This window comes from Drepanopeziza brunnea, assembly GCF_022702325.1.
Source record: "Drepanopeziza brunnea f. sp. 'multigermtubi' strain 214-2 chromosome Unknown ctg4, whole genome shotgun sequence".
In the NCBI taxonomy this organism is placed as follows: domain Eukaryota; kingdom Fungi; phylum Ascomycota; class Leotiomycetes; order Helotiales; family Drepanopezizaceae; genus Drepanopeziza; species Drepanopeziza brunnea.
Window position 1 is genome coordinate 1,692,796 of NW_027094067.1, and position 27,269 is coordinate 1,720,064.

The 27,269-nt window shown below is 49.3% G+C and overlaps 9 protein-coding genes across 9 annotated transcripts; 5 read left to right on the forward strand and 4 right to left on the reverse strand.

The window, feature by feature from the left end:
• Positions 1-203: 203 nt before the first annotated feature.
• On the forward strand, positions 204-1,502 carry L3040_003270 (uncharacterized protein; the record flags this gene model as incomplete). The annotated part of the gene is made up of 4 exons (XM_007293709.2): positions 204-600; positions 669-941; positions 1,039-1,159; positions 1,238-1,502. 4 exons carry the CDS (start codon positions 204-206, stop codon positions 1,500-1,502), a joined length of 1,056 nt encoding a protein of 351 aa, XP_007293771.1.
• A 2,031-nt stretch (positions 1,503-3,533) lies between these two features.
• Positions 3,534-4,724, forward strand: L3040_003271 (uncharacterized protein; the record flags this gene model as incomplete). The annotated part of the gene is made up of 2 exons (XM_007293708.1): positions 3,534-4,222; positions 4,307-4,724. 2 exons carry the CDS (start codon positions 3,534-3,536, stop codon positions 4,722-4,724), a joined length of 1,107 nt encoding a protein of 368 aa, XP_007293770.1.
• Positions 4,725-6,481: 1,757 nt separating this feature from the next.
• L3040_003272 (uncharacterized protein) lies at positions 6,482-7,726 on the forward strand (the record flags this gene model as incomplete). The annotated part of the gene is made up of 1 exon (XM_007293707.1): positions 6,482-7,726. The coding sequence occupies one exon, from the start codon at positions 6,482-6,484 to the stop codon at positions 7,724-7,726; it is 1,245 nt and encodes a 414-aa protein (XP_007293769.1).
• A 1,544-nt stretch (positions 7,727-9,270) lies between these two features.
• On the reverse strand, positions 9,271-10,176 carry L3040_003273 (uncharacterized protein; the record flags this gene model as incomplete). The annotated part of the gene is made up of 2 exons (XM_066154396.1): positions 9,271-9,711; positions 9,802-10,176. 2 exons carry the CDS (start codon positions 10,174-10,176, stop codon positions 9,271-9,273), a joined length of 816 nt encoding a protein of 271 aa, XP_066012362.1.
• Positions 10,177-12,151: 1,975 nt separating this feature from the next.
• On the reverse strand, positions 12,152-14,303 carry L3040_003274 (uncharacterized protein; the record flags this gene model as incomplete). The annotated part of the gene is made up of 7 exons (XM_007293705.1): positions 12,152-12,528; positions 12,587-12,625; positions 12,682-12,928; positions 12,987-13,349; positions 13,404-13,761; positions 13,910-13,979; positions 14,084-14,303. 7 exons carry the CDS (start codon positions 14,301-14,303, stop codon positions 12,152-12,154), a joined length of 1,674 nt encoding a protein of 557 aa, XP_007293767.1.
• Positions 14,304-15,708: 1,405 nt separating this feature from the next.
• On the reverse strand, positions 15,709-16,487 carry L3040_003275 (uncharacterized protein; the record flags this gene model as incomplete). Its single annotated transcript, XM_066154397.1, has 5 exons — positions 15,709-15,726; positions 15,796-15,983; positions 16,031-16,078; positions 16,136-16,238; positions 16,290-16,487. The coding sequence occupies 5 exons, from the start codon at positions 16,485-16,487 to the stop codon at positions 15,709-15,711; spliced, it is 555 nt and encodes a 184-aa protein (XP_066012363.1).
• A 181-nt stretch (positions 16,488-16,668) lies between these two features.
• Positions 16,669-18,014, forward strand: L3040_003276 (uncharacterized protein; the record flags this gene model as incomplete). The annotated part of the gene is made up of 8 exons (XM_066154398.1): positions 16,669-16,672; positions 16,723-16,951; positions 17,235-17,298; positions 17,403-17,442; positions 17,510-17,562; positions 17,620-17,754; positions 17,807-17,872; positions 17,922-18,014. The coding sequence occupies 8 exons, from the start codon at positions 16,669-16,671 to the stop codon at positions 18,012-18,014; spliced, it is 684 nt and encodes a 227-aa protein (XP_066012364.1).
• A 5,588-nt stretch (positions 18,015-23,602) lies between these two features.
• Positions 23,603-25,160, forward strand: L3040_003277 (uncharacterized protein; the record flags this gene model as incomplete). Its single annotated transcript, XM_066154399.1, has 4 exons — positions 23,603-23,633; positions 23,958-24,633; positions 24,773-24,809; positions 24,870-25,160. 4 exons carry the CDS (start codon positions 23,603-23,605, stop codon positions 25,158-25,160), a joined length of 1,035 nt encoding a protein of 344 aa, XP_066012365.1.
• A 340-nt stretch (positions 25,161-25,500) lies between these two features.
• L3040_003278 (uncharacterized protein) lies at positions 25,501-26,152 on the reverse strand (the record flags this gene model as incomplete). Its single annotated transcript, XM_066154401.1, has 3 exons — positions 25,501-25,776; positions 25,910-25,994; positions 26,046-26,152. 3 exons carry the CDS (start codon positions 26,150-26,152, stop codon positions 25,501-25,503), a joined length of 468 nt encoding a protein of 155 aa, XP_066012366.1.
• Between the last annotated feature and the right edge of the window lie 1,117 nt (positions 26,153-27,269).

Consider the following 27,269-nt stretch of genomic DNA (forward strand, 5'->3'; position numbering starts at 1 on the left):
GCAGGAGCTCATCTTACCGGATCGCAACTGCCCATGTCACCCTGCGTACCCACTGAGTCGAAAGCCGCGGTAGATTTGATACACTTGCCCGGATGCGGTATCCTTGACGCAGATCCCAGATATATTTTACTGTCGATATATTAAAGTCGTCTCTGTTGACTTTTCTTGGGCAGTGTTTATTTTTCAACTATACAGAATCAAATATGTCAGCTTCCAAGATTGTCCCGATCCTCACAGCTCCCCTCCGCCTCGCGCTATTTGACCCGAGAGCAACATCTATCCTCCTCGCCGCAGCTCTCTACTATCCCGACAAACTGCACAGTCTCCTTCCCTCAGCTTTACACCCATTAGTTTTCTCACCCTCGTTCATCAATGCACTCTCTGCTCTCCTTGGCCTGGGCGTCGTGCGCAGCCTCAACAATCGCCTCTCGCAGTATCTATCCAATAACTGGAAAGCGGACGCCAAGTTCGTGAAGAGCCAGGAGGTTGTCTTGATCACTGGGGGCGCGAGCGGGATCGGGGAATTGATGGCGAAGGACTTTGCGGGACGGGGAGTTAAGGTTGTGGTCTTGGATTTGAGGGGACCGAAGGTTGCATTCCGTAAGTAGGCATTCGTTCGTATGCAGCTAGCTAAATGGAGGGGAACATTCTGGCTGATCAGGAAATAGCTCCTGGCATTCATTTCTACGAATGCGATGTCACGAAGCCGGAACAAATTGCGTCTACAGCCGCCGAAATCCGTAAGAGCCATGGCGATCCGACGGTACTGATCAACAATGCTGGAATTGGTACCGGACATTCGATCTTGGATGAAACCGAGGAGAGGATTAGGTTGACGTTTGAGGTTAATACTATTGCGCACTTCTGGATGGTGAGGGAGTTTATCCCGGCGATGGTGAAGAAGAATCATGGGCACGTGGTTACGATTGCGAGCATGGCTAGTCAGTACTCCTTCCTCTGTTGTTGTTTTGATTTCAAGCGAGATCATGCTAGGGGTCCTTGGTTAGGTGCTTACTGTTGATCACCTCCCGATCTTAGGCTACCTGGTGCACGCGCAAAATGTCGACTATTCCTGTTCCAAAGCATCTGCGCTCGCTTTCCACGAAGGTCTCGCATCCGAGCTTCGTTCTCGCTACAACGCTCCTAACATCCGTACCACGTTCGTTCTCCCCTTTTCTTCCCTCTAGCACCCATATACATACATATTCAAATTCCAACCCACTAACGAATTTGCCAGCGTTGTAAACCCAGCCTGGATCCGCACCCCGCTCATCGAAAAACTAACCTCGAACCGCGACTTCAAAGACCCCGTTCTCGAGGCTGAGACGGTATCCAGCAAAATCGTCGCCCAGGTCCTGAAGGGGAGAAGTGGCCAGCTGATCTTACCCGAGAACCTGACTCCCGCGAGCACGATCCGTGGGTGGCCAGCATGGTTGCAGATTTCGCTGCGGAACAGGCTTGCGGATAGTCTGAAGAGTGATACCTTCACAGGGTTGCAGTAGAAGGCGCATGTTGTACGGACTTTTTGTTATCTTCGTTGTATTTTTTTCTGGCTAATTATGGAGCGCTTTTTTGTACTCAGAATCCATGCACGGAGTATATAGTTGTAATAAAATCTTTACTATTCCCCCCCTCTTAGTACTGTAGATAAAAGACGAAAGTATGCTTTTGCAAGGGCTCTTAACATGGCTTGAACCAATCAACTTTTAAGGATTCAGCCTTAAAAAGCATCTTTAAGCAAGTATTTAGTCTGTGCAATACAGTTGATAAGGCTTACTACCTATGGGCCATTCAGTAACCACCGCTTTACGATTTATGACGCTAAACTGGGTCCGTCTTTTAGTCAGCCCAGATAAAACTGAGATTCTACTTAGCTCTTAGAGCTTCATATTGCATAAGCTCGTTGATAAGGCTACCTATGAACCATTCAGAAACCACCGCTCTACGATTTATGACGCTAAACCGGGTCCGTCTTTTAGTCAGCCCAGATCAAACTGACATTCTACTTAGCTCTTAGAGCTTCATATTGCATAAGCTCGAGACGAGGCACTACTACGTAATACAAGACGCAAACGAAACACCGAACACTTGGGCTTGCCGGCCACAGCCTTATCAGAGCTCAAAATATATTTGTAGGTGCGTCAGTGAAAGTACACAGATCGCCGATGCTACGTATGGCGGTCTAGAGTCTGGGATAAGTAAAGTTCTCAACAATCCTCCATGGCATGGACTACCGGTACATACAACTAACTAGTCCGTATATAGAGCTTATAGAAAGCTGGGAAACGGCGAGCCGTTGGCACTTAGTCCATCCCAGGAGGACGCTGCATCAGAAGAAGAAGAAGAAGAAGAAGAAGAAGAGCGCCTAAGAAGAACCCTCGTCGTATCTGTATGATCATGCAGCCACCAGGCTGGAGGGCTCGAGATATTTCGCGGTCGCGCCACTCATGATCCCTACATCGAAGCTGACCGGGCAACCCGTGCGCTGACAGCGATCAAGGTCTCAGCCTTATGCTTTATTTTTCCCCGCGACGCGCGCTTGCCGCCAATATATATATATATATACCTATACACGCCATACGGAGGTACACCGGTCAAATGTCGCAACCCTCGTCGACCCACGGCTACTATTTCTCACCCACTTGGGCAATAACGTGATCGCTAGGCACGGAATTTTGAAGAACCTCATTTTAACAGAACCCAACTAGGTTAGAAAAAGTGGCTGTGGGTCGACGAGGGTTGCGACACTTGACCGCTGTACCTCCGTAAGTAGTACGTTGAAACTTCGCTTCCCAACCCAGTTACACAACCTCGACTCCCGTCGTTCTGTATCGGGCTGGAGAGTTGCGCAACAGTTCGAGCTTTTGCACCTTGCATGCAGAATCCATGTACTGCGAAAGGGCTATTGGTCAATCCGAGTGTTCCCCTAGTCTCCTGGCCGCCTTGTAGTTGTACAGTATACGGAAGTTACCGCTGAGAACGCCAGCTCGGCTCGCTTAGTTGCCAGAGCTTGCAGTCAGTACAGCTAGCTGCGACAACCTCCTACGCAGGAACCTCTTAGCAGATAGTGATCATGGCCGCTGACTGCATGAGCGTTGTATCTTTGCTGACCTCATGTTGGTAATTTCGCGTTTCGTTCGAAGTGGGCTTCCACTCGGAAGCCTCCCTGGCGGCGACAGGGACCATGATACTTATTGAAAGATCTCGGAAGGCTACTTAGGGAGCCTTCCATCAGAGAGCACGCCTTACGGAGAGGCATGGAACTGCTTCTTGCTTATACTTGCCATATATGTCAAGAAAGCACGGAAAGTTTCTCTGCTTAGAGTCTTAGACCCGGTCTGCATGATGAACTCTTTTTCTTCGGCTGGACAATATGAACGACATCTGTGACGGCGGAACCTTGCTTGATCCTGTCTTGTATCGAGAAGCAGATAAGAGCCTTTGTTCTCACCTCCAGAATCTCACGATGCTCAACAAAACTCCGCAGACCTTCACCTATATTTTACAACTGACAGACCTCCCTCCTCAACAAGATGATGCTCATCTTAGCTCTCCTCATCTTCTGCATCGCCCTCTGCGTTCTCCTCGCCACACAACCTCTCCCATTCCTCCCACGGACCAGATGCAGGCTCCAAACCATCAAACAGCAACCCACCCACACAGAGACCAAGCTCCGTCAAGATGTCAAACCGTACCAATTCCCACCTCTCAAAGAGAAGACATCCACCAAGATGGCAATGGGTCTCAAACGTCTCGACGACTCCAACTGGCTGACTCTCGACTCGGCCTACCTCCCCGAACACACCCTCCGCCTGCAACTTCTCTCCTCCTGCCAGCCAGACGTCGTCCAAATGCTTCCAGGCTCGGAACCAGCATGTCACGAACTCCTCAAAACCGTGACCTCCTTCCTCTCATCACGATTCCCACAACACTTCACCATCGCCTCGTCGCCGTCAGGCCCGGAAATCGTAAACCGCCTGACGAATGAGGTGTACCCCATCGGCCCTTCATGTGCGAACCCACTCGAGGTAGCGGCCAAGTTAAGCATGGAAGACTTCAACATCCTGGTCCGAAGTCCCGAGACGGGCGAGTACCACCTTCAAGCCTCAGCCACGCTGTTTCCCGCCGGGTGGAAACTGCAGGAACGGATCGGGACCAGCATGGCGAATCTGCACCGGCCGGTGCCGGGATGGAACCAGAAGCTAGGACCTTGTGTCAACAGGTACGTTTCGCCCAAACCTCCGGACTTCCCTCCCCGTCTTACATACGTATGTGAATTGTGTTCAGGGTTAACTTCAAAACTCAGGTATTTTGACCACCTCTCTCACAAGACCGCTATGGAACGCACAAACGTCTTCATCCAGACCACGCCTCACCTGTTCCAAGACGCGCCCGAGCCCACTCCATCTAGTCCGGCGACAGTGAGCCAGCTCATGGTCCGCCGCGAACGCCAGACTTTCACTCGCCTGCAGCAGACGGGCGCAGTGCTCTTCACCGTGAGGACGTACATGGAGCCGCTTACCCAGCTGGGAGATGCAGAGCTGAAGGCGCTGAGGAGTCAAGTGCTCGGGTGGGAGGCGGAAGTTAGGGCCTACAAGGGAGGCGACATCTGGGGCCCGCCGCTGCTGCGTCTTTGCGAGGAGAGGTGCGGTGCTGTTGTTGTTGAGGTGGCGAAGGCTGACGAGAAGATCATGAGGGCGACGGTACGCGGAGGTGGAGCTTAATAAGCGAACGGTCGGTCGAATCTACTTTTCTTGGAAATAAATGGGCGAACGCTTGCTTGCGCCTTGGGATTGGCTGCTGCTGCACTTGGGAATTTTGGGGGCTTGGATGAGGACTGACTGACTGACTACCTCTCCTTGGAAACGGAGCGCTTTGGGAGTTTTGGGGCGAATGTCTAATTAATACCACCATCTGACTTTTGTTGATTTATCCAGGGGAAACGGGAAGGGGAAGGAGTCCAAAAGCGAGAAAAGTTGGAACGCAACGGAACGGAAGCAAAACAGATGGGCATATCAGATCAACGAAATAATTTTGTTGGATAACGGGATATCTAGCTTATTCATAATCAAAGAACCGAAAGGAGACTGAATTTCCACCCCCCCCCCCAAAGAAAAAAATAAAACAAAAAGGCACTTGTGTCTGATCCCGTTGCGTGTGCATGCATGCCAGTCAGATATGCGAGGTTTCCATATTTAAGAAAAACTCTCTCTACCTATATCTTGACTATCAGAGTGCTGCTGATGCTACCTCTGCGTCCTCATCTTTGGAATGCTGTTGCTCAGAAGCACATCGTAGCCGGGGGGGGGAGATGCAGGTTTCATTGGACTAACCGTACGTAGCCTATCTCCGGACAAGGCTTTTCTTTATTAAATCCATGTACGGAGCTCTCGGTCTGACCTTGGAAAAGGTAGGTAGGTAAGTAGGTATATGAAGTCTAACGACGGCTCCGATAAGAGAAAACGGCAAGATAGGATTGCCGCTTGGGATATATACGGACATGAATGTGTAACTATTCTGCGGATAATGGGTTCCGGCTTTTCACTTCTCATGTTGGCTCCGCGTAAATTCGTCGTCTCGTTTGTAGCTAGCTTGAGACAGACAAGTCTCAGTCTGAATCCGGCCACATGATAAGAAGCAGCAGAAATTCCACAGGTCTGCAACATCTTCTTATCAGGTTGGGGAGATATATCTCGAACATATAAGCCTTTGGTATAGACCCTAATGAGAGCCGAACAACGAGGCGCCAGCTGGGTAATTGCCCGTATACCACTCAGGCTTCGATTGATATTCTCCAACCGTAGCCGCCCAAAGGGCTGACTGGCATCTTACCGAGGCACAATAGTAGGACGGTTCGACAAGAAAGGAAGCTTCATAATGCTGTTGTCTACTCGGACTGAGACAGGCCTGTGATCACACGAGGGTTGGTAGCTGTGTGGCCTTTGAAAACAAACAAGGAAAGGGAGCACTCCGCGCAACAGGGATATACGTAGTATATGCAAATGTATAAGCATTTGCTTCGAGGCAAGAGTTCATTCGGCTCGTTCGGCTCATGTGGCAATGTCTGCAGCAGAGCCGTCTTGAGGTACAATCATAGAAAGTTTGAAAGGTTCTCACTCCTTAAAAAAATAGAGGAAAAGGGGGAAATAGGGAAAAAAATTCTACTGAAGATTTCAAGATGGTAGCTTCATAGCCTAACAGAACGAAGCTAAAATATTAGTAAGACGTTTATGAAGCTATGAGCATTGTGTACTAGAGATGAGCGTTGTCGCAAAAGCCTCCTCCTCTTGATTACCTAATCGAGCTGGAAGCAGCTCGAGCCGCTTCATGGTCCATGCTCGATTTCCCGAACGTCACGATCCGAGCTTCTTCTACCCTCGAGCTTCCCAAATCCCTCACAACAACAACAACAGCAACATCATAAACATCCGACCTCCCACCAGCCGCAGCTCTTGCCCCAGTAGAGCTTGCAATCGCAAAGATGGTGCTCCAGAACGCCTCTGCAACGACTGCAAACGACTCGTTCGAAGACAGTGCTCTAAGCTCAGATGACGACCCTTACGCCAGCTCGAACTCCGGCAGCGAGGTCGCCCAGAAATACATGATCAGTGGGACCTCTCTGCCCAAGCCAATACCGATCTTCGGCCCCCTATGTGGCTACAACGAAACGTATCTGGTCCAAATCTTAGATCGCAGGGTCGCAAACGGTTCGCGGCTCCTACATCGACCCTTGACGCAGGAAGAGGTGGATGCGTTGGTATACCATTCTGCAAAGAGGGTGGCCATCTTATCATACGGTACACCTCTCGGGGTTGTAGGTGGTGCATTGAGATGCTATCAGACGGCCAATACCTTCCAATTCCCTTTTTACAAGCCGAATCTGGAGAAGTTCAATGCGCAGGTGTTTCCACCTAAGTTCAGCTTTTTAACGGGTTCCAGGGCGATGCTCGCGTGGCATTTTGGGAGGCTTATTGCGTATAGTATGGCGGGGGAAGTTTTCGGAGATGCTTTTATGACCTCTTATGCGCTTTCCGTGTCGGCTGTGGGGGAGTCATCGGACAAGAGACTGAAACCGTTCATCGAAGCTATTCAGGCAGACCTAAAGAGGAAGAGGGCCGCTCAGAAGGATGGTCGGGAACCAGAGCAGCTGCAAGTTAAGCGAGGGAATGTCAGTTCTACACGTACTGGCATTGAGACGGATTGGAATCCTGCACAGAAAGACACGCCTGGAGAAGAGGTCCGAGCTGGGACCATAGAAAGCGCAATGGCTGTATTCCAAGCTGGAATTCAATCGGAACGGGACTCAGCCCCGCGTCCTCAATGGCAAGGCAGACCTACACCTGCTGTTCCCACGGAGGAGAGCTCGCCCCAACCATTTGGCATATTCGATGATGCCTCTCCTACAGGCGGGCAAGGTGTACAAGCAGATATCAGAGAAACTCCAGCAGCATCCTCCCCCCCATCACAAGGAGGCTCCGCGTGGGATAGGATTCGGAGAGGAGAAAAGACGACCCCGGCTGCTGAACGTAGCACACGGAAAGCCTGGCCGAGGATAAGTGATGACCAGGAACGTGGTTCGGGCGATGACAGCTTTGCGTTTTCAAAGAGCGAAGGAGAAAGAAGCTTCGCAAGGCAAGAGACTCAGAAGGAGTTTGATGCCAGGATGGAGAAGGAGAGGAGAGGCGGCGACTTTTCCAATGGGAATGGAGACCAACGTCGGTGGTGAGAAAGAATCCTGTAAGATTAAAGAGAAGAAAGGCATGTGTGTTCAGGACAAAATGCATTTGGGGCCTTGGCGCTACCAATTTCTATAATAAGGTCATGAGGCATCCTCTCGGACGGATGTGCAGACAGACACCGGTTGGTTGGCCTCCTTCATTATCCAGCACAATCTCGATCTCCATCTCGATCTCTAACCCGAAAAAATTCATCGACGCAATACTTTCTTTCCCCAAAAGCCTGTCTGAAACTTCTCCTTTCTTTTTCCATGGAAACTCGAGTGTGTTAAATCCAAGTCCGGGGGGATCTACGCATCACCAATTGACTCTAGTAAGTCTTTGGTTGTCCTATACAATAGCTAGCTGGCTGTCAAGCCTTACCTAGTTACCTAGGTACCTCTGGAGTCTGGGGCTTGAAGAATGGGGGGGAGGAGGGGGGTTACATCTTGCTGTGCTGTGCTATGCTATGCTATACCAACTCATTTCGATTAGGCGCCTCCCTTGTTAATCACTCACTCACTTAGCTACTCCTCGCAAAGGATTCATGGATTTATTCATTGATTCACTCACTCATTCATTCATTCATTCATTCATTCATTCATTCATTCACTCACATCTCTGCAAGTTTCACATCAACTCAAGTCGTTAGTTCCGCCATGGCATAGCAGCAACGAGATGGGAAAGGTAAACTAACTCTAAGCTTTTTTTTGCTCTTTTGCTCTTTTTGCTTTTTTGCTTGCTTCCTCGCTTTCATTTCTTGGAGAGAGAGAGAGAGAGAGAGAGAGAAAAGAAAAGAAAAGAAAAAAAGAAAAGAAAAAAAGAGAAGAAAAAAAAATAGCAATCCTTCTTCTTCTTCTTCTTCTTCTTCTTCTTCTTCTTCTTCTTCTTCTTCTTCTTCTTCTTCTTCATTTGATCGTGAGTTCCTTTCATTTCCTTTCATTTCGTTTCTCTCAAATGAATCAATCAATTTAGTAGTAGTAGAAGAGAGTAAGAGAGAGTAAAGTAAAGTAGAATGAATGGCTCAAGAGTGACTGAACACTTGATTTCCATCTGTAGTCCTTCGACGTTTCGTTTCGTTTCGTATCGTATCGTATCAACCATATTAAAGGGTATACAGAAGACACAATCCGAGTATATTTCTCCTCGATCAAGACGGCTGACGCGGCTATGCTGGTTATACCGGAAGGCGAAGCGAAGCTGGCGAGTCTCCTTTCCTCGATTTGTTTTACTTCTTCTGGATATAGGAAGGAACGCTTTCGTGTATTGGAGGTGGTAAATGTAGATGAAGGGTGGTGGTGTTCTCTTTGTAATGGACTCGTTTGATGATTCGAACTTTCTTTTTTTCCCTTGTAAGTGGCCATCTCGTACGCATAATGAATATCTTTCGGTGGGAGGGGGATCTGATCGCGTTTACTTTCACTGGCATCACATGACAAACAGTTGCTGATGTCCAGTACAGCAATTGAAATACCCAGAGAGAAGCACTGTGTAGGTATCTACATTATAAAGTGATGCTATCGCAGAACGTGTAGTATTACACCTGATGCCCAACTTAGGGCGAAGCGAATTTGTAGCCATACTGCTCCTTGGCCTCGTCTCCAAGCTTCTTCAACTTGTCCTCACTCTCCTTGAATCCATCCTCGTCCTTCAACCTCTTCTGGTAGCTCGAGTTGATGATCTGGCTCTCACTCGGCACCTTCAGTCCAGCCTGTACGGCCGGTCTCGCCTCGATGCTCTTCCACCACCGCTCTACGTTCTTGAACTGGCTGATGTCCAGCCCAGCGAAGAAAGAGACGTTGACCCAGGAGAACGAGGCGATGTCGGCGATGGAGTACTTCCCGCGGCCCGGGCCGACGAGGTAGTCGCGGTCCGCGAGCTGGATATCCAGGATCCCGTAGAGCCGCTCAGATTCGCCTACGTAGCGCTGGGTCGGGTAGGGAATGCGCTCTTTGGCGAGCCGGTAGAAGTGGTTGGCTTGTCCCTGCATGGGGCCCTGCTTTACCTATTAACACCTCGTCTTCCAGCTTAGCTAGCTAGCTTGCTGTAGCTTTTTTTCTCATTTTTCTTTTCTCGAGAGACTTGCCAGGCCACCGTGCTGCCACGCAACCCACTGCTCGCATCTACTCAAATCGTCCGCATCCTTGAAGCTGAACTTATTCTCGGTATCGTAGTGTCGGGTCAGGTACGCCAAGATGGCCGCGCCTTCAAATACCGCGAAGTCGTTGCGGTCGTGATCCACAATAGCGGGGATCCGACCGTTGGGAGAGACCTTGGTGAACCAGGGCTCCTTTTGAATGTTCTCCATGATGTTGATGCTTTGGAAGGTGTATTGCAGGCCATAGGCGGCTTTCAACTCCTCGAGGATGATAGACGCTTTATGGCCATTGGGCGTGCCGAATGTGAGGAGCTCGATGCCAGAGGTGCCAGTCAGGCCTGTCGGGCGGGTAGAGGACGACATGGCTCTTGCGATTGATGATGGGATTGGGAAGATGTGTTTGGAGGTTTGGTAGAGGCGGCGAAGAGGTGACTTGAACATGAAGAGTGTGAAGGAGAGAAGGAAGAAACGGAAGAGGAAGCGCATACATGTATTTATGGGGTTTTGATAGAGAGACTCCGTAGCGTATGTGGTCGATGGGGGCGATTGACCAATTACTGCTTGGAAATCAAGAACTCGGATGATCAGATGAACATCTCCCAATTTCAAAGCTTCGGCCGCTGAATGATGTCAGCGCTCCCCCGCACTGTTTGGTTTCGGCGATAAGGCATTCCCGGAACTTCAATAAGTAGAAACTAGCTACTAAAACCCACGTAGCTGTTACTCGCACCTACTACCTACCTTACGATTTCACTACTTATGCTTAAAACTTAAGAAGACGCCGAAGTCAAAAGAGTGCAAGACTTGTCAAACAAAGACCTTGTTACTAAGCTGAGCTTAATTATCAACGGCAACCATTATTCATAGCGAAGTATCAAGCAGCGTCTCTTTGAAATAGGGCCTATTAAATTCGCTGCTTATCGCAAATAGAATGTCCTTTTTGACCGCCAACGCGAATGGAATACGATGGTAGAAGATCTCGAGATAATTGGCGTCGAAGACGCATCTATCATCTTAATGCATTTTTTATAGAATACGAATGCTTATCAATGTCTTTTGCTTAATCTTAAAAGAATCCTCATTCATGCAGGTCTAAAAGTAAAAGGTAAATGCATAATATCTTATGATATTCTCTTAACTTATGCGACATCGTAGGACTCAAGCTCATCAGCTCCAATGTTGATCGGAACGACGATGCTTGGTTAAAGCAGACGAACTGTTATTCGGGAGATGATATAATAGAAAGTGACACTTCTAGCACAGGTCAAGTTTCGACGCCTGACCGTTAGCGGATGGTTTGTTTTGGAATTCTATAATAGAAGATAACAATACATTTATTCAATAAATGTAAGCCTATATTTCAAAGGCTATCTATCGAAGTGAATAGGCTAATGACCACTATGCAGGCTGCTTTACGCTAAGTGAAGGGTCATAGGCTTAAGATTCTTCAAGGCTGAACGCCGCGACTTTTGGACCCCTCCCTGAAATTCCAAGGAAAGGCTTTAGAAAACTATGAGGTTCTAACTCTCACTGCTAGTTCAAGGTGCCGCTACAAGTTGCTTCCAAGCTCTTCTTTCCGGCGTCGATATGAGGCATTGCAACAGCCCTCTGAGTCCGAATACTATATAGACTTAGTTCCCAGCCCGTGATCTGGCTATTGAGATTTGTGGATTCCCGCTTTCGGGGATCCGGCAATTGTCTCTTTTAATAAAGAATACGCCTTCTAGACTTGGGGATGGAGAGCTCTAGTCGGGTTTCCAAAAGGATCTGAGGCCGACGGGCGCTCGTAGTGTAGAGATTGCCCAATTCTCTTCAGTCTATATAGTCGTATGTATCCGTCCAGGTCATATCTCAATCTATAATCCATGCACAGCCGAATCCAATCCAATCCGGAGTCCAAGAACGACATACGGAGCGGCCGTGGATGGTCTGAACGAAAGCCGCGCGCGCGGTAGTCACAAAATGTTAATATTGTGAAATGGTTAATATGCCAGCCGGCAGGGCTCTGACAGTGCGGGGGATAGAGAAATTTTTTTGGGGAGGGGGAGGGGGGGATTTTTTAATTTTAATTTTAATTTTTAATATATATATATATGTATATATATTTTATATTTATATGTATATATGTATATATTTCCGGACATCGTAATGGGCGATTTCGGTCGTTATGCGTTCGGAAAAAAGTCGAGATGATAGGGAGCTAGCTGAGAGGAATTTTCTAAAAAAGACACGGAATACGAGAGAGAGAGAGAGAGAGAGAGAGAGAGACGGGTTAGAGGAAGCAGAGAGCAAAATTATAATGATCGACAGAACGGTCGGTATAAAATCATCACACCGCTCACGCTGCAGCCGGCACGATCTTCTTCCCCTTGACATTCCTCCACTCAACGCCACATGCGCAAACCGTCGCGATGCCCCCCACCACAATGGGAATCACGTACGCCTGTTGCAGCGCAATCATGTACGCATGCAAGACACCAGGTAGCTCGTCCGCGGTCACCACGTTCTTGAGATACGTGGCGCCTGCTCGCACGACAGTGGCGGGATCGACAGAAGGTGCGTAGATGGGGAGGTTGGTCTTCAAGCCGTTGGAGAAGATGTTTTGAGCGATGGAGATGGCGATCGCGCCGCCGAGGGAGTTGAAGAAGATGGCGATGGCGTTGCCGGTAGGCATATCTTTGGGGGAGAGCACGACTTGCACGGCTATGAATGGGACTGGGGGGGATGGTCAGCTGTTTGGGGCTCGGGAGGGTTATGGTGATCATGGACTTACTCTGGACACCTGAGCCGGCACCGAACCCTGCAAGGAGTTCTGGGATCTTGTCAGGTTATTCGGATTTGCGAGAGTGGCAGGGGGAAGATGCTTACGATAGCCAACCCATTTCCCTACAGAAGAATTGACTTGCAGTGTGTACACCATCCCAGCCCCAACTGTAAACAGTGCGCTTCCGAAGATCATGAATGGCTTGTACCAGCCAAGTGCTGTTATCGCTCCCCCCACTACAATTGAAGAGAGGATGATCGAGCCGAGATATGGAATTGTGCGAATACCGGATCCCTCAGCTGTGGTGCCTTTCACAGCCTGAAAGTAGAAGGGGAGGAAGTAGATATGTCCCTAGAAGCCTCTCTCAGCCACGCCCGTGTTGCACAGCATTGATACCAGGGTGACTTACATAAAGTCCCATGCTCAGAAAGCACGAATACAAACTCGAGAACAGCACGCTTCTCTGCCTGAATATTCTTGGCGGGATCGTAGCCCGATCGCCTCGTCGGAATTGCTGCGCGATGAAGACTATGATCAACAGCCCGAACCCCAGCAGACAGCCCCAGACCTTTGAGTTCTTCCACGCGTACTCGGTGCCTCCCCACTGCAAGGCGAGAAGTAAGCAGACAATGGCGCAGATCAGGAACAAGGCGCCTAGGAGATCAATCTCAAGAATCTTCTGCTTGAGCGTGAGACCCGAGTCTCTGCGCTGTGGAGGCTTGAAGAAGAACCAGACTGCAGCTATGGACACTGCCCCAAACGGGAGATTTATCTGGTGTCCTTGTCAGTCTTCTGATTCCAAAAAGTGCTTTACTTACGCGCTTACCCAAAAGCACCACCTCCAAGACACCTTATCCGTCAGCACACCACCCAGCAACGGGCCTACTACGCTCGAGATCCCAAACATGCTGCTCAGCGTCGCAATGAAAATCGGGCGTTTGCTCAGCGGAACGCTGAAGCCTACTATCGTCATACCACCAGAGAAGAGAGCCGAGGCACCAGCGCCTGCTACGGCCCGGCCGACGATGAGCATAACCGAGTTCTTGGCAGCAGCGCAGAGAATAGAGCCGAGCTCGAAGATGATGAGGGCAATGATGTAGGTGTATTTGACGTTGAAGTAGGTGTAGATGCGGCCGAATGAGGGTTGGAGTGCTGTGGTTGTCAAGAGGTAGGATGAGCCGTACCTACAATGCGGATCAGACCTGAGTATTAGGTGATTAAACAGTCGGGGTTTTCTCTTGGATTTTGAAGAATATAGATAAGGGCGTATAAGCCGCATAGGAGAGTGTTGTAGAGGAGCGGGATAGGAAGGTAAGATGGATATTTGCTTACCATCCGACATCGTTCAGCGAGTCGAACACGGACGTGATTTTCGGAATTGCGGTTGCGATGATGGTGTTGTCTGCCTCCAAGTCAGAAACACGCACAGCTCACAAGCTCAATATCAAAACATTTCAAGGCCAGCGAGACCAAAAAATAAAATCTTACGGAACAGGAGGGACTTACCCAAAGCAACAGTGAACGTAGCCAAGCAAAGGCCCAAAGTCAAAAGCGCCAGCTGTAACTTCGCGGGGTAAACAACATCGTCGGGATCCTCCACTTCAGCAGCATCCTCGCCCTGCTCTCCACCTCCCTTCACCACCACTCCGTCTGGACTCGAGTGCAACTGCGACGGCGACGTTGAAATATGCTTCTCGTCGGCCGCGACTGCGTCGGAGCTTGCCATTTGGTGCGGCGCAATGATTGGCTGAAAGACGACAATCAAGCCTTGGGACCCCTCCGCTCAAAGGCTTGATTGATTTGATGGATGCGTGGCCGTGCGATGTGGAGCGCGGGGGGGAGATTGCGATATTAGAAACAGAAATCTAAAGCTCTTGCCTGGTAAAATGAGCCGTTACGCGTGGCAGAATTTCAAAGAGAAGATAGGAGGGAGAGATGGTAAAGGTGAGGGGAGCTGGCTAGTGAGTGATCTGGCGTGCGTCGCTCCCGAGCAGATCTTTGAGCGTTCGAGGGACTGACTGACTGACTGACTGACTGACTGGACTGGACTGGACAGGCCAATAGGACCGGGAAGGGATCCGAATACGATGTTGCTTGAATTATCCAATGATCGAGATTTTATACGCTGTGAGCTGGGAGCTGGGGTGTGATGGTAGCCGGGAGCCTAAGCGAGTATTGAAGGTGACCTGGCTTGTATGTATGGTAGGTGGCGCTCAAGAGGAGGGTGTCGATATTGGGATTGGTGATCACCCCCCGACCACCCTGGACCTGCGTTTGCATAGTTTTTTTTTTGTTTTTTGTTTGGTTTGGTTTGGAGGCTGTGTTGCGGTGGCCCGGAGCCACGCGACTGGACCGTGTCAATTTCATGTTTAGGTGCCACATCTAGAACGTGCTGAGGTTACCGTCACAGACCGGAAGCTACTGCAGTGCCTCGTAACGTTCGGCCCGTGTTCTCCTTTCCAATTGCATTGAAGCACCTCCTTGGAAAATTTGGTAACACAAAGGTAACACTAAGGTATGTACCTATATGGAATGGGAGTACAGGACTGAAACTTCAACCTCGCCATGTTCCGGAAAGACTGCTCTGGTCTGACTAACGTAAGAAGTGAGTAGTACAATGTAATTCGAAGACTATTGCGCAAAGGTTGACAACCACAGAGTAAGACATAGGAAGAAAGGGCGGGGAGTACTTAATTATGTGGCCGAGAGAAAAGCAGGGGGTATGGCAGCTGCTGCTTAGCACTTCCATAACATAAGCCTGCTGTGGGGTACATACTGGGCTCGAAATAGGTATATTGGGAACTCGATATGCCAAGAAGAAGTAGGAATTTACATGCACCGATGCGCCAGATCAGAGAAAGAAATCAGCCTGTGATATCCACTGGGTACGTATGGGATGTACTCCGGCTGCGAAATCGACCTAATGAGGTTTCTGCCGTACACGTTTCACAGCCAGTTGTCATCGATTGATGCTGTGTCCCGAGTTCATGGGAGAATGGTATGCTGCTTTCGTCGAGGTAAATTACAATCAAGTACCTACGTAGCCTTGGATTTGATCGTACCGAACGTTATACCGTTCCCAAATGCTGTTACGCCGCCCAGTGAGTCGTAAATCCCAGTCGCTGAAGCATCTAGACCACCCGTTTGACCTTTGCGCAAAGAGTCAAAATCAGTCACCGGCTCAGAACACCATAGCGCTCGGAACTGTTCGTGCCTACCTCGAAGAAGCGTTTTAACCACCAGACCTGGAAGATACCCTCACCGACCAAGACGCCCATCTGAAATAAGCTCCACCACTTGACTCTGGCGTTGGTGCTCTCTGCGGTATTTCGGTGGGTCCTCTCGCGGAGGACGATGTACGATTGTTCGTCTCTTACTTGGGAGAGAAGCTCGGATAGGTGGCGTACTGCATCTTGTAAGAATGGGCCTGTAAACCTGCGTGGATAATCGTACCTTCTAACTCCAATGGATCAGATGGGGCATCTGCTTCGGGGACGTAAACTATTCCGTGGACATTAAAAGATACATCCTTGCTTGACGCCGACCAGTGATCATTACTGAAGCAGTAGATGTATTTTCCGTCGTGTTGAGCTGTGAAAGAGTGGTCCCCATTCATTACCGCCAGTTGTTGGACCTCGAATCCCCCGGCTGGGTTTTGAATCTGCCATGAATTCAGCAATGGTACAAAGCATTGCTTGCCATCGGGTCATACCCAAAAGTCTATTTGCAGATTTCCAGCACTGCCAAACTCTCTGTCTCCAACTTGGAATGTGACCGTCATCTTATCGTCCTTGTGGAGCATCTCGTGGAAGCACTCCCTGCCATGGGCCGCAAGCTGGATGTTGTGTGCCACTGCGGTTCCCAGCAGAGTGGTCGCCGCCAGCAGGAGTGAAGAAGTCGAGAATCGCATAATGAGTGTTGATGTTAAGCTGGATTGCGGGTGGATATTCGGTGCTCAGTACCAGGTCGCGCTCGGAAGGGTTACGTGGTAACTCGGGTTCGTCAGACTCCGAAAGGGGCAGCGCAGAGGCGACGGTCGGAATCAACGGAACTTTGGATTGCGTCAACAACAGAGAATAGAATCTCCAGAAATGGGTTCTTGCGAATGGAAGCGTGTGAGATGTGAATTGACTTCAAACTGCCAGATCTCGTTTCCTGCCCAAGAGGAACTCTATTGGAACTTGAGTCTCGATGTGTGGTCCTGAATAGGTTTAGCGTATGCCAAGCCAGACAGACTCCTAGGCCTGCGCTTCGGACAGACAAAGTGTTCATTCACATCCGCTCTGATCACTCTCCATTTCATCCTACCAACAACTCGCTAATACCGAACATCTATCTCCACCGGGTCATCGTCGTCGTCGATCACACGGAATTGTAAGCTATACACCCCCTCTGTCCTCTCACCCTCCACCAAATCTTGCCTGCGGTGAATGGCGGTGGAGTGCGAAAGCGCTGGTGCGCATGGGCTTGTTGTTAGCGGTCACGATACAGATAACGAGGGTTGGGGTCCATCGTGGCAGCCTGTCTGTCAAAGGAGTCACTACAACAAGTGAACAAGGCCTCGAATCTCTCCCTCCAAGATATTACGCCACATAGTGCCTGCCCGCGTCCATCGGTACATTTTCCAGCGCATTGCTAATGCTCCGTCTTCCGACAGAATCGAGTCTACACAGGAGCGAATCCTACCGCCCCTTGCCAGCATCCCACAACCACAAACATGGGTCTCACATTCTCGAAGTTGTTTGATAAGCTCTGGGGAAAGAAGGAGATGAGAATTTTGATGGTTGGTTTGGATGCTGCCGGAAAGACCACAATTCTCTACAAGCTCAAGCTTGGTGAGATTGTCACAACCATTCCAACAATCGGTATGACACATCCTCAATAGGCTTTCACGCCTGCGCACATCTTCGGGGCTATAGCTGATAAACCTAGGTTTCAACGTCGAGACGGTCGAGTACAAGAACATTCAATTCACCGTATGGGATGTTGGTGGACAAGACAAGATCCGTCCTCTGTGGAGACATTACTTCCAGAACACCCAGGGTATCATCTTTGTCGTCGATTCCAACGATCGTGACCGTGTTGTTGAGGCTCGCGAGGAGTTGCAACGTATGTTGAACGAGGACGAGCTCAGAGATGCCATCCTCTTGGTATTCGCCAACAAGCAAGATTTGCCAGTACGTCTCGATTATCCCATGTCTCGAAGATCAGTACTAATCAACCCGACAGAATGCCATGAACGCCGCCGAGATCACAGACAAGTTGGGCCTCCACAGCTTGAGACAACGCGCCTGGGTAAGCCTAAATAACTCCTTGTTTTGCCACGATGTATTAATTTCCACAGTACATCCAATCCACCTGCGCTACCTCTGGAGATGGTCTTTACGAGGGTTTGGAGTGGCTCGCACAGTCTCTCCGCAAGGCTGGTCATCAGTAGATCTGGCGTCCTCTCTCCCAACGATCGATTGTATCCGGAAGCACGCAGAACAATCGAAAACTTCCGTAAACCTCTCCATCTCAATCAAATCACTGGTGCTCTATCACGAATCATTCCCGTCTCTTCAGTCCCACTTCCATAGGAGGCGTAAGGGTGGTAATTGTACGATGAGTTCAAGCTACTGCGTGTCTTTTCTCCTGGCTTTTGCATCACGACATATAGTCTGGAGGGAACTTGGGCAGGCCTGGCTGAAGCTTCTCATTTTTGCGCGCGCGTGTTTTTTTTGTTTCGGCTTGGACGACCTTTTTTCTCACCTCTGGGCTTGCCAATCTTGTGTTTCAGCATGGTATAAAAGCTTGCGGTAGATGGAGGATGGATCCGTTGGTAGTTTAGTCGGAAATTGATCCATTCGAAAACTATCCTACTCCCGCTCTCCCGCCTGGATATGCTGATAAAACGCTGTGAATTGTGCTGGCTGGTTTACACGGACCGACCGACGGGTCGAGGACGACCCGACTAACTAGTAGATACGTCACATTTCCTTCCTTTACATGTTCTCGGCAGATGGATGCGAGTGCTTCGCGAGTCATGGTCATGGTCATGGTCGTGGTCGTGGCCGTGGTCGTGGTCGTGGTCGAGACTATGCATGCGAAGAGGGTTACGTTATGTGGCGACGATTCGCCTCGCCCAAACTGCAAGTGCATCCATCATTGGCTGGATGTTTGTGGATGTTTGAAAGAGCCGAGGAGAGACGACTTGCTTGCTGTTTTCTGCCGACCTCTATGCTACAATACTTTTTTCTCTCTCTTTTTTTTCTCTCTTTTTTTTTTCTCTTGTCTTCCAGCTTTCCTCCATGACCAGCACTTCTTGCAGAATTCATGACCCTATGAACGGAGTATACGTACCCGGAGTCAGGTGGTGGCGAAAAATCAGCGCTCTCAGTGATCTCGTTCCGCCGATGTCCATTCCCTTTTTGCGCCTCGTCAAGCTTTTGATATCTAGTTGGTACATCGATGAGTTTTTTTTTTTTCGCTTATCGATCTACACTTGCCCTAGGTGGGTAAGTAAGCGAGGAAGTAGTTCCAAGTCCGGGCTTTCCCCAGATGCGTTTGGAACGTCCCCGCTAACGTTTTTTTTTTTTTTTTGTTGTCCGATCGGTCTGTCCTTCTCTTACAGCGCTTGTTCTGTTATGACTCTTTCGATAAGGAAAAGGGAGGGGGACTAGCTAGCTTACTTGTATATTCGTCCTGGTAGACGAAATTCCGAAGTATACCTGGTCCCCTCCTTCTCGGCGTGTGAGGATTCTCGGTTGGCTTGCTTACTTGCTTGCTTGCTGATGGTATCTGCGTTGGTTTGATGAGACTGGATGCACATTAGGGACTTGGTTGGTTATGGATTTTGTCTTAGTTCTTGCCGTTTTGCTTCGCACATTTTGCTTGTTCTTTTTCTTTTTTTCTTCTTTTCAATTATCGTATGTATCTATGATGAGTTGAGGACTGCTGGGAAATGAAGAAGTATGTTTTGGGTTTTTATATGGTGCGGAATGCGTAGAAGGATTGGTTTTTCTGCAGTTTCGAAAGTGCAGTCGCGTTGCTTGGTTTCGCGCTCTGTATCTTGACTGGGCCGAGGGTTTGGCTGGTAGTCAGTCTAATGAGGATTTTGGAAGGAAGGAGGTGCAGAGCTGGCTTATGAAGGATGCTAGTTGAGGGAGGTCTCTCCTTGGAATCAGCTGCTCCTTTATTCAGCAGCTAGTTAAAGTCCCATTGGTGTCATCTCTCGGAGAGTTTGCCCTGGTAATGTCTACTATCTATCTATTTAGATCTAGCGAGCTTGCTGTGCTCGTCTGCTGTTTCTATGTACATGTACCCGATCACTTGTTACCATCCCAGCAGCTCGAATATCGTTTTCAATGGCTAGGGGAGTGAGTAAGTTAATTTCTGTAATGAACTGCTCGATGGTCTTCTGCATGATGGTGGATTTGAGATTATTTGATCGTCGACCAGATCCCATGGCTGCGTTGGGAGAGCTGCCGTCATGCTCTGTGATGGGAAATTCGCTATTCTGTACATATGCAGATGCAATCCGCGTCAACGTCTTCAAGAGAATGATTCTCTCAAATCCTAGGACTCCGACGCCAAAAATAACTCCTGCCTAGTGTTCCTACCAACTTGCGTCACATTGGCTACGATTCAGCCACAGAGGGCTTGTGAGATAGAGCGTACTGATCTTGCCATCGAATATAAAGCGAAGATTGCAATTAGAGAAAGACAACCCGATTTTACTCGTCATTTTCCTAAGAGGGTGCGTTATATTTTTCGACTCGATGCGCGGGTGGGATTGATTCCAGGAATATTTAACCACTCGGGCAACTAATAAATCGGGGAGTGTGTACGCTCGTTGTTTGCCGGCGGGTACCAAGATAAACTTCCAGCTTTGGGAAGCTTCCGCGCCGCCCACTACATTATGCACCGATGACTGTTGTCTTCTTCTCTATTCTTGTCCAGTACGTTGCCTTGCTTTTTGTGCTGTTGAGTACTTAATTTGCTGTACCTAAGCTTTTTTAAATAGAGGGTATGTATGGCTATGGCTATGATACACAGAAGACCCAGAGTCGTCAAAGTAGTTTCAGACAGCACTTGGTTAGGTACTCAGTGCCAGCATTCTGAGTCAACAACAACCACGCGATCGTTTAACAAGATGGGTATGTAGATGGGCTTTTGAAAGCCTTCACATCTTTTACTGCATTTATACCGATAGGTCTTCATTTCGTCTACAAACACCATATAGCAGAATCCTTGCCCAGATCAATACATATCAGGCTTGAAGTACGAAGACAGATACCACAAGTGAGTTTCCCACTTTTCTTGTATTGTCATACCTCTCTCTCTCTCTGTGTGTGTGTGTGTGTGTATGTGTGTATAACCCCATTGAGCTAACATGCGAGACCCTAGCCAAAGCCAAAGCCAAAAAGAATATGCCTCTCATAACAACCCAGCCACCACCACCTCCCCAACCAATAGCCAGCTTTCGCTCCCTAATCACCAGCTCTCCCACCTCAGAATCCAGCACCTCTTCTTCACAAACAGTACATACTTTTCCTCCCCTTCCCCATCCATTCCTACATGTAAATTTCTCCCAAGGACACCCCTTCTCGCTCTCCCTCTCTCCCTCCTCACCGCATCTGCATAGTCAGTCAGTCTCTGACACCCCCCGTCCTCTACATACATACAGATCACCCCAACTGTACGCTCAGCGAGCACCACCACACCGAGGACAACCTGTATTCGCGGCAGCGGTAGCGCATCGACTTGTTTCGGGTGGGAGTGTCAGTGCTGCGGTGGTGCTGCTAGTGATTGCAGTCTTTGCTAACTGGCTGGCTGACTGACTGACTGACTGACTGACTGACTGACTGACTGACTGACTGACTGACTGACTGACTGACTGACTGACTGACTGAACGGCGGTGCTTTGGCAAATAGGAGGCGGTTCGTTCGTTAATTCGGTAGATCTAATGACGGAGAGCAAGAGTAAGTATGCGAAAATAGTTTAAGGAAGGAAGGAATCAATCGGGATGAAGAGTAACACCGACACTTCCGCGAGAATTGTAAGTATGTGAGTGGAGACGAGAGAGAGAGGGCGCTCGGAAAGTGGCTTGCTTGCAATTGTATTGAGAGATTACATACCCATGCGTTCACTTGTTAAAACATTACTGTCTCGTCTCGTCTCGTTATCAATCGTGGTGCTCGCTTGACCGATCCCTACATAAACATCCATCCGTAGTAGTGCTATTCTGTTTTAAATGCTGTTTTGTAAATACTGGACGCGGTCTGGCTACGCATAGTCATCGGCTCCCTCCTCCATTTTTTCGCAGAGACAGCCCCGAGCTGCAGGAAAGAAGAAGAGAAGGGAATCAATCAATCGCCTTTTGAATGCTAGCGAACACCTTTGAAGCCGAGCAAGCAAGCAAGCATGCATAAGTCCTTCTTCTTTATCACAACTAACTAACTCCCTACCGAAACGAAAGCACCTATTCCTCCTTTTCCCAACTCCACAACTCCAATGACGAAATGTAAAGATACCACGTCCATCCATCCATCCATCCATCCATCCATCCACCGAACCTATCCAATATCCTCCCATCGTCACACCATTCCAATAAATAGTAAACCCCTCTCATAATCCAGCACTCAACCCTTCCATCATATCACATCCCAATCAAATCAAATCAAATCCCCGCAAACATACATCCCTATCCGTAGAAAGGATAAAAAAAAAAAAAAAAAAAAAAAAAAAAAAGGGGGGGGGGGGGTGCGTCAAGACTCAACACATCCCCATCCCAAAGATAAGAGAACCATGATCAATCAAAGCAAGATCAAATCTCACCCACCCCTGGCACGTCACACAAGCCTGCCCCCACACCCCCAAACGCAAACGCAACATCCTCCCAACCCAAGAATCTTCTCCTCCAAGATCAAGAATATCAGAAAAAAACCAAAAAAAACCCCAGTAAAAAACCCTCATCAAACGTCCTTAACGCTCGCCACGCTGAATACCATACTCGAATTTACGAAAGCTGATGACTGAACATCGCTTCCAAAGTGCGAAGTATAGCGCGCTCACTCTACCCTCCGCACTCCGCACCTCGCATTACCTCGTAATAGTATATATACACGTCGAGTATGGTCTGGTGGCGGATGGAATAGCATAGGATAGAAGGGAGATGAGATGAGATGAGATGAGAATAAGTACTCGCTTATCCTTTCCCCACACCCCCCTTTTTTTCTAAGCGATCAAAAACAAAAATAAAAACATAAACAAAAAACAAAAATACCCCCCCCTCTTAAAAAAAAAAATTAATAGAAAGAGAGAATATTAGAAGCAATCTATCTATCATATTGTACATCTCATTAAGAGATAGATACCCGGGTATCTGATCAAATACAGATACACAATACACACATAGGTACACATGTATTTTACAAATCTCACCCCCCCCCCACCCCCCCCTCTTCCCCTCTCCCCCTCTCTCTCAGCACCAACGGCGACGGCTTCAACAGATACACATCCAGCAGTCCCGCCGCGCCACAAAACTGGCAGAAAGCCGTACAGCTCTCGATCGTCATGTTCAGCCCGTCGCCGTACATGCTCCGTTCCAGCAACCTCCCGGTGGCAGCCTCCTGGTAGCAGCCCTGATAGACGTACTGCCCGGCCGTCTTCGTGTGCGTCGGATACACATACGCGGTGTTGTTGAAGACGCTCAGTCGGCCCCCTCCGCCGCAAATCTCGGCTGCTCAAACCCAGTTAGTACGTTGATGATAATTAGACATCTCAAATTTCAAGAAGGGGACGTTTGAACTTTGAGATTCGCCAATCTCGATCCCGAGACACGGTTCGGATCTTAGAACATTGACGAGAGGGAGTGGAGGGTATGCTGACCTGTATTGCCGCTGCAAGACATACCACTACCGGTATTACCCAGAGTTGCGGGGGACATCAGTGTGTTGTAGCAGTAGCACTCGGACGCATATTCGATGGCCGAGAGCGCGTAGTTGTTTGTCGCGCAAAAGGCTTGGCAGGACTCGACTGTCATGGCATCACCGGATACGAAGGCAGCTCCAGGTAGAGCTCGTCCATCGATTTCGTTCGCGCAGCCTAGATATTGATAGGAGCCGATCTTCTGGCCTGAGGTTGGGGTCCCGGTCCAAAGTGGTGCGCTGGTCGATGTGGATGCTTTGGTTGAAGAGCTGGTTTTGGAAGAGGTAGGGGATGTTGTTGGGGCCGCGAAGAATTCAGTCAACTTACATTATTACGCAGAAGATATTGTAGACTCACAGATGGTTGAAGGGCGGAGAGTTGAGGAAGCTAAATAGATGAGGTAAAGTCAGCAGGGCCTTCTCGACAACCCAATACCCGCGGCTGAGGGCTCATAGCTGGCCTTGACAGTGGAGGAACTGCTCCGGAGGGATGATGACGTCGCGGATCTACTAACGGACGTCGATACCCCAGATGAAGCCCGAGTTGAAGTTGAAATGCTCGAGACAGATGGGCTTGTCTCAGGCTTTGAACTTGAGGATGGGCTGGCCGAGGAAATTTGTGTACTCAATGCTGTGCTGAGCTTTATTCCACTAGAAGAAGAGCTCTCGCTAGTCAGTGTCGAAATCCTCGAGCTCGAAGACGACTTGAGCGAAGTCGAACTGAGTTTCGATCCAGTGGAAGTAATTCTGACAGACGAAGTGCTTGTCGATATTTTCGAGCTGGAGGAGCTTCTGACCGGCGTCCTAGATATCTGGGAGCTACTCCGAGAAGAGCCTCGCACCGAGGACGAGCTCAGGATCGAGGACACAGAAGCCTTAGAGCTGCTCGGAATCGTAGATGTAGATACCCGAGAGCTCGTTGCACTGGATCGCAAGCTAGAGCTAGACGGAAGCTGCGACCGACTTGAAGATGAAGAAGCCGTGCCAGTCCCATTCCTGATATACACGGACAGACGATTTCCAGCTCCGCAGTACTCGTATTGGTCTCCAGCACATCTCATCGCGCAATCCGAGTCGGGGGCAAATACGGATCCGATCCCAAAAGAATCAGAACACCAACATTCGCGGCCGTACTCTGCTCCGGCGTACTTATAAGGCGAACAAGCGGCCACGCAAGACTCGATCGTATTAGTGTCGCTAGGGAAGGTAACTGATCCAAGAGCGCGAATTCCAGTCCCTTCGGTGTAGCAGCCGAAGTATACCTGCTGATGGAGCGATATGAAGCGTGGGTAATGCAGTTGCGCTTGAAGTGGCAGATGAGGTGAGTTTGGATGTACTGCCGGGGACTTGAATTGTCGATGAAGAGCTTGATTTTGTCAAGGTACTTGATTGCCGAGACGTCGTTGATGTGCCCGATGAGGTTGATATTCGAGAGCTCGTGGACGATTTGGTCGATGAAACAGATGTGGCCGACGATTTGCTAGAAGAGGACGAGATAGTCGTCGGCAGCGTCAGACTGCTCACTGAGCTACTTAAAGATACCCGAGAGCTGCTGGAAGAGGGCGTCAGGGTAAATGCCGAGCTTGACCAGGTTGAAGATGACAGAATCGACGAAGAACTTGATCGGGTGGACGATACGGACGACGAGCTCGTGACAGCCGGGGCAACCTGATAAACATTTAAACGATCCCCCCCACCGCAGTACTCCAGCGTATTCGCCGCGCAGAGGACCGAACAACCATTCACGTTTGGATCAGGGCTCGTCTGGACGACGCTACCCTCCCAAATTTGGTTTCCACAGTAGCCTGTTTCGTTAGCGTGAGGGAGGGTAACAGGAAGGGGTCTAATTGAGAAAGGGACATACACTCAGAGCCGTACTCAACGCCAAAGTATGTGTAGCCAGCGCAGGCAGTGGCGCAAGTCTCGACATCTGTGTCACTGCCTGCAATAGGAAGCAAGACACTGTTCAAGGCCCGTCCGTTGGTAGCTTCGCTGTAACAGCCGAGATAATTTCACCCGGTGAAATTTGAGACCGTGACAGGTCCAGCTGCAGTTGCCGTCGGTGTACTTGGGGAGGCACTGTTGGTACCGGTTGGAACGCTTGCCGAGCTTGTTGGTGCAGGGCTTGTGCCATTCAGGAGATAAAGGTTCAGACGGTTACCTCCTCCACACCATTGTAGCGCATTTCCCGCGCAGACCATATTACAGCCATTTACAGTCGGATCTCTGCTCGTTTGTTTGACCGCACCAATTCCGAGTGGGGTGTAGGTGAGTGGTTTGGCGTAGAACTGTGATGATCTTTAGCCAGTGACTAGAGGAGATGGGACGTCGATTGCATCGAGGCAACGAGGTGACTGGGAAGCAACTGGTGTCTGGTGCATAAAGCTGCGGCAGCTGCTAAAAGGAAGACTGGACTCGAACCTGTTCATTCTGATTGAAAGGCACTTTCCAGATCTGCCCAAATGCCGAAGAGTCGACGATATTCGGATCCATATTATGATTAGGTCTCCTCCCAGTCAGCACAAGTCCCCATGTACAGAGATTGATTGACACTTACAGGTAACCAGATTGCGAGACATCCGCATCTCGATACTCATCGTACGAAGCAACACCGCAAGAGCCTCGAACCATCGCCATCACGGCGAATAGTCCCGAGAAACGCATAAGGAACGTGGAGTGGCTCGCGCCTAGTAAGAAACAGACGGTACAAAAGATGAGTTTGTCGTGTTATCGAGCACGGAAACGAGTGTGATGGCCACGATGGACACGGCCCAGTACGATAGAGAGCGACTACTCTACTTCATGAAGTCCGAGGACGAGAGCCGAGGACGAGAGCCGTAGTGTCGCTCTGGCTTGATCTTTTGATGACTTGAAATGGATCAAGTGTATCGATCGATTCAAGCATTGGCGAAAACCCAGACCTGATAAAGGACCTTCCTAGACACAGGTAGCCGCATAGCCGTATAGACCAGATCAGACCAGGAACCTGCCAGCTGAAATCAAGTGACACCATACACGCGAATACACGATAACAACATGTTGATTGGTCCCTAAAGCAGTCCAGCCATTCGGGAACGCACCTAACTCGGCTCAGCTTTCTCGGAAGAAGCCTCCTGTGTAGGTACTTTCAGGACGTTCAACGACGATATAGAGGTAAAACACATACAATACAAATTCCAGTCCAAGCCCACGTACAAGAGAATTTCATTTCTAGAAACAAAAAAAGAGAGAAGAGTCGATCATACAAAAAATAAGAAAGCCGGTACGCACGGGACGGGATGGGACTGGAGATCGTCAAGTTCTTTGATATTGTCACACACACACACACAACATACATACATACATACATACATATACATGTATAGAACTTGTGCTCCCCCCCCCCACATCGGACTCGCTTGGGGCTGGACTGCATTCCAAGAAAAAAAAAATCTTCTTTTCTGGCGGAACAAATCGAAGCCCATCGTAGCCAACCAAGCCAGGCGCCTACCAGTTGCACCTCACTCGAAGCCAAAGCTCCAAATTGTTGATCCGGTACTAGAAAAGATGCTGGTATTCTTCCTTGATGACTCATCAAGGGCTACCAAGTAGCTAAAACCAAAGCAGAAGGTCAAGAGGGGTATCATAATCCTGGATGCCCAAATCCAGCGCGCAAGAAATGAAGCACAGACGCCAAGCCCAATTCTAGTCCTTCGTCCCATAGATGCACCATAGATGCACCCGTCGTCCAACCCAGGATGCAGACAGGTCATGCCATCCCATAGGTTCGCAACAACCTCAA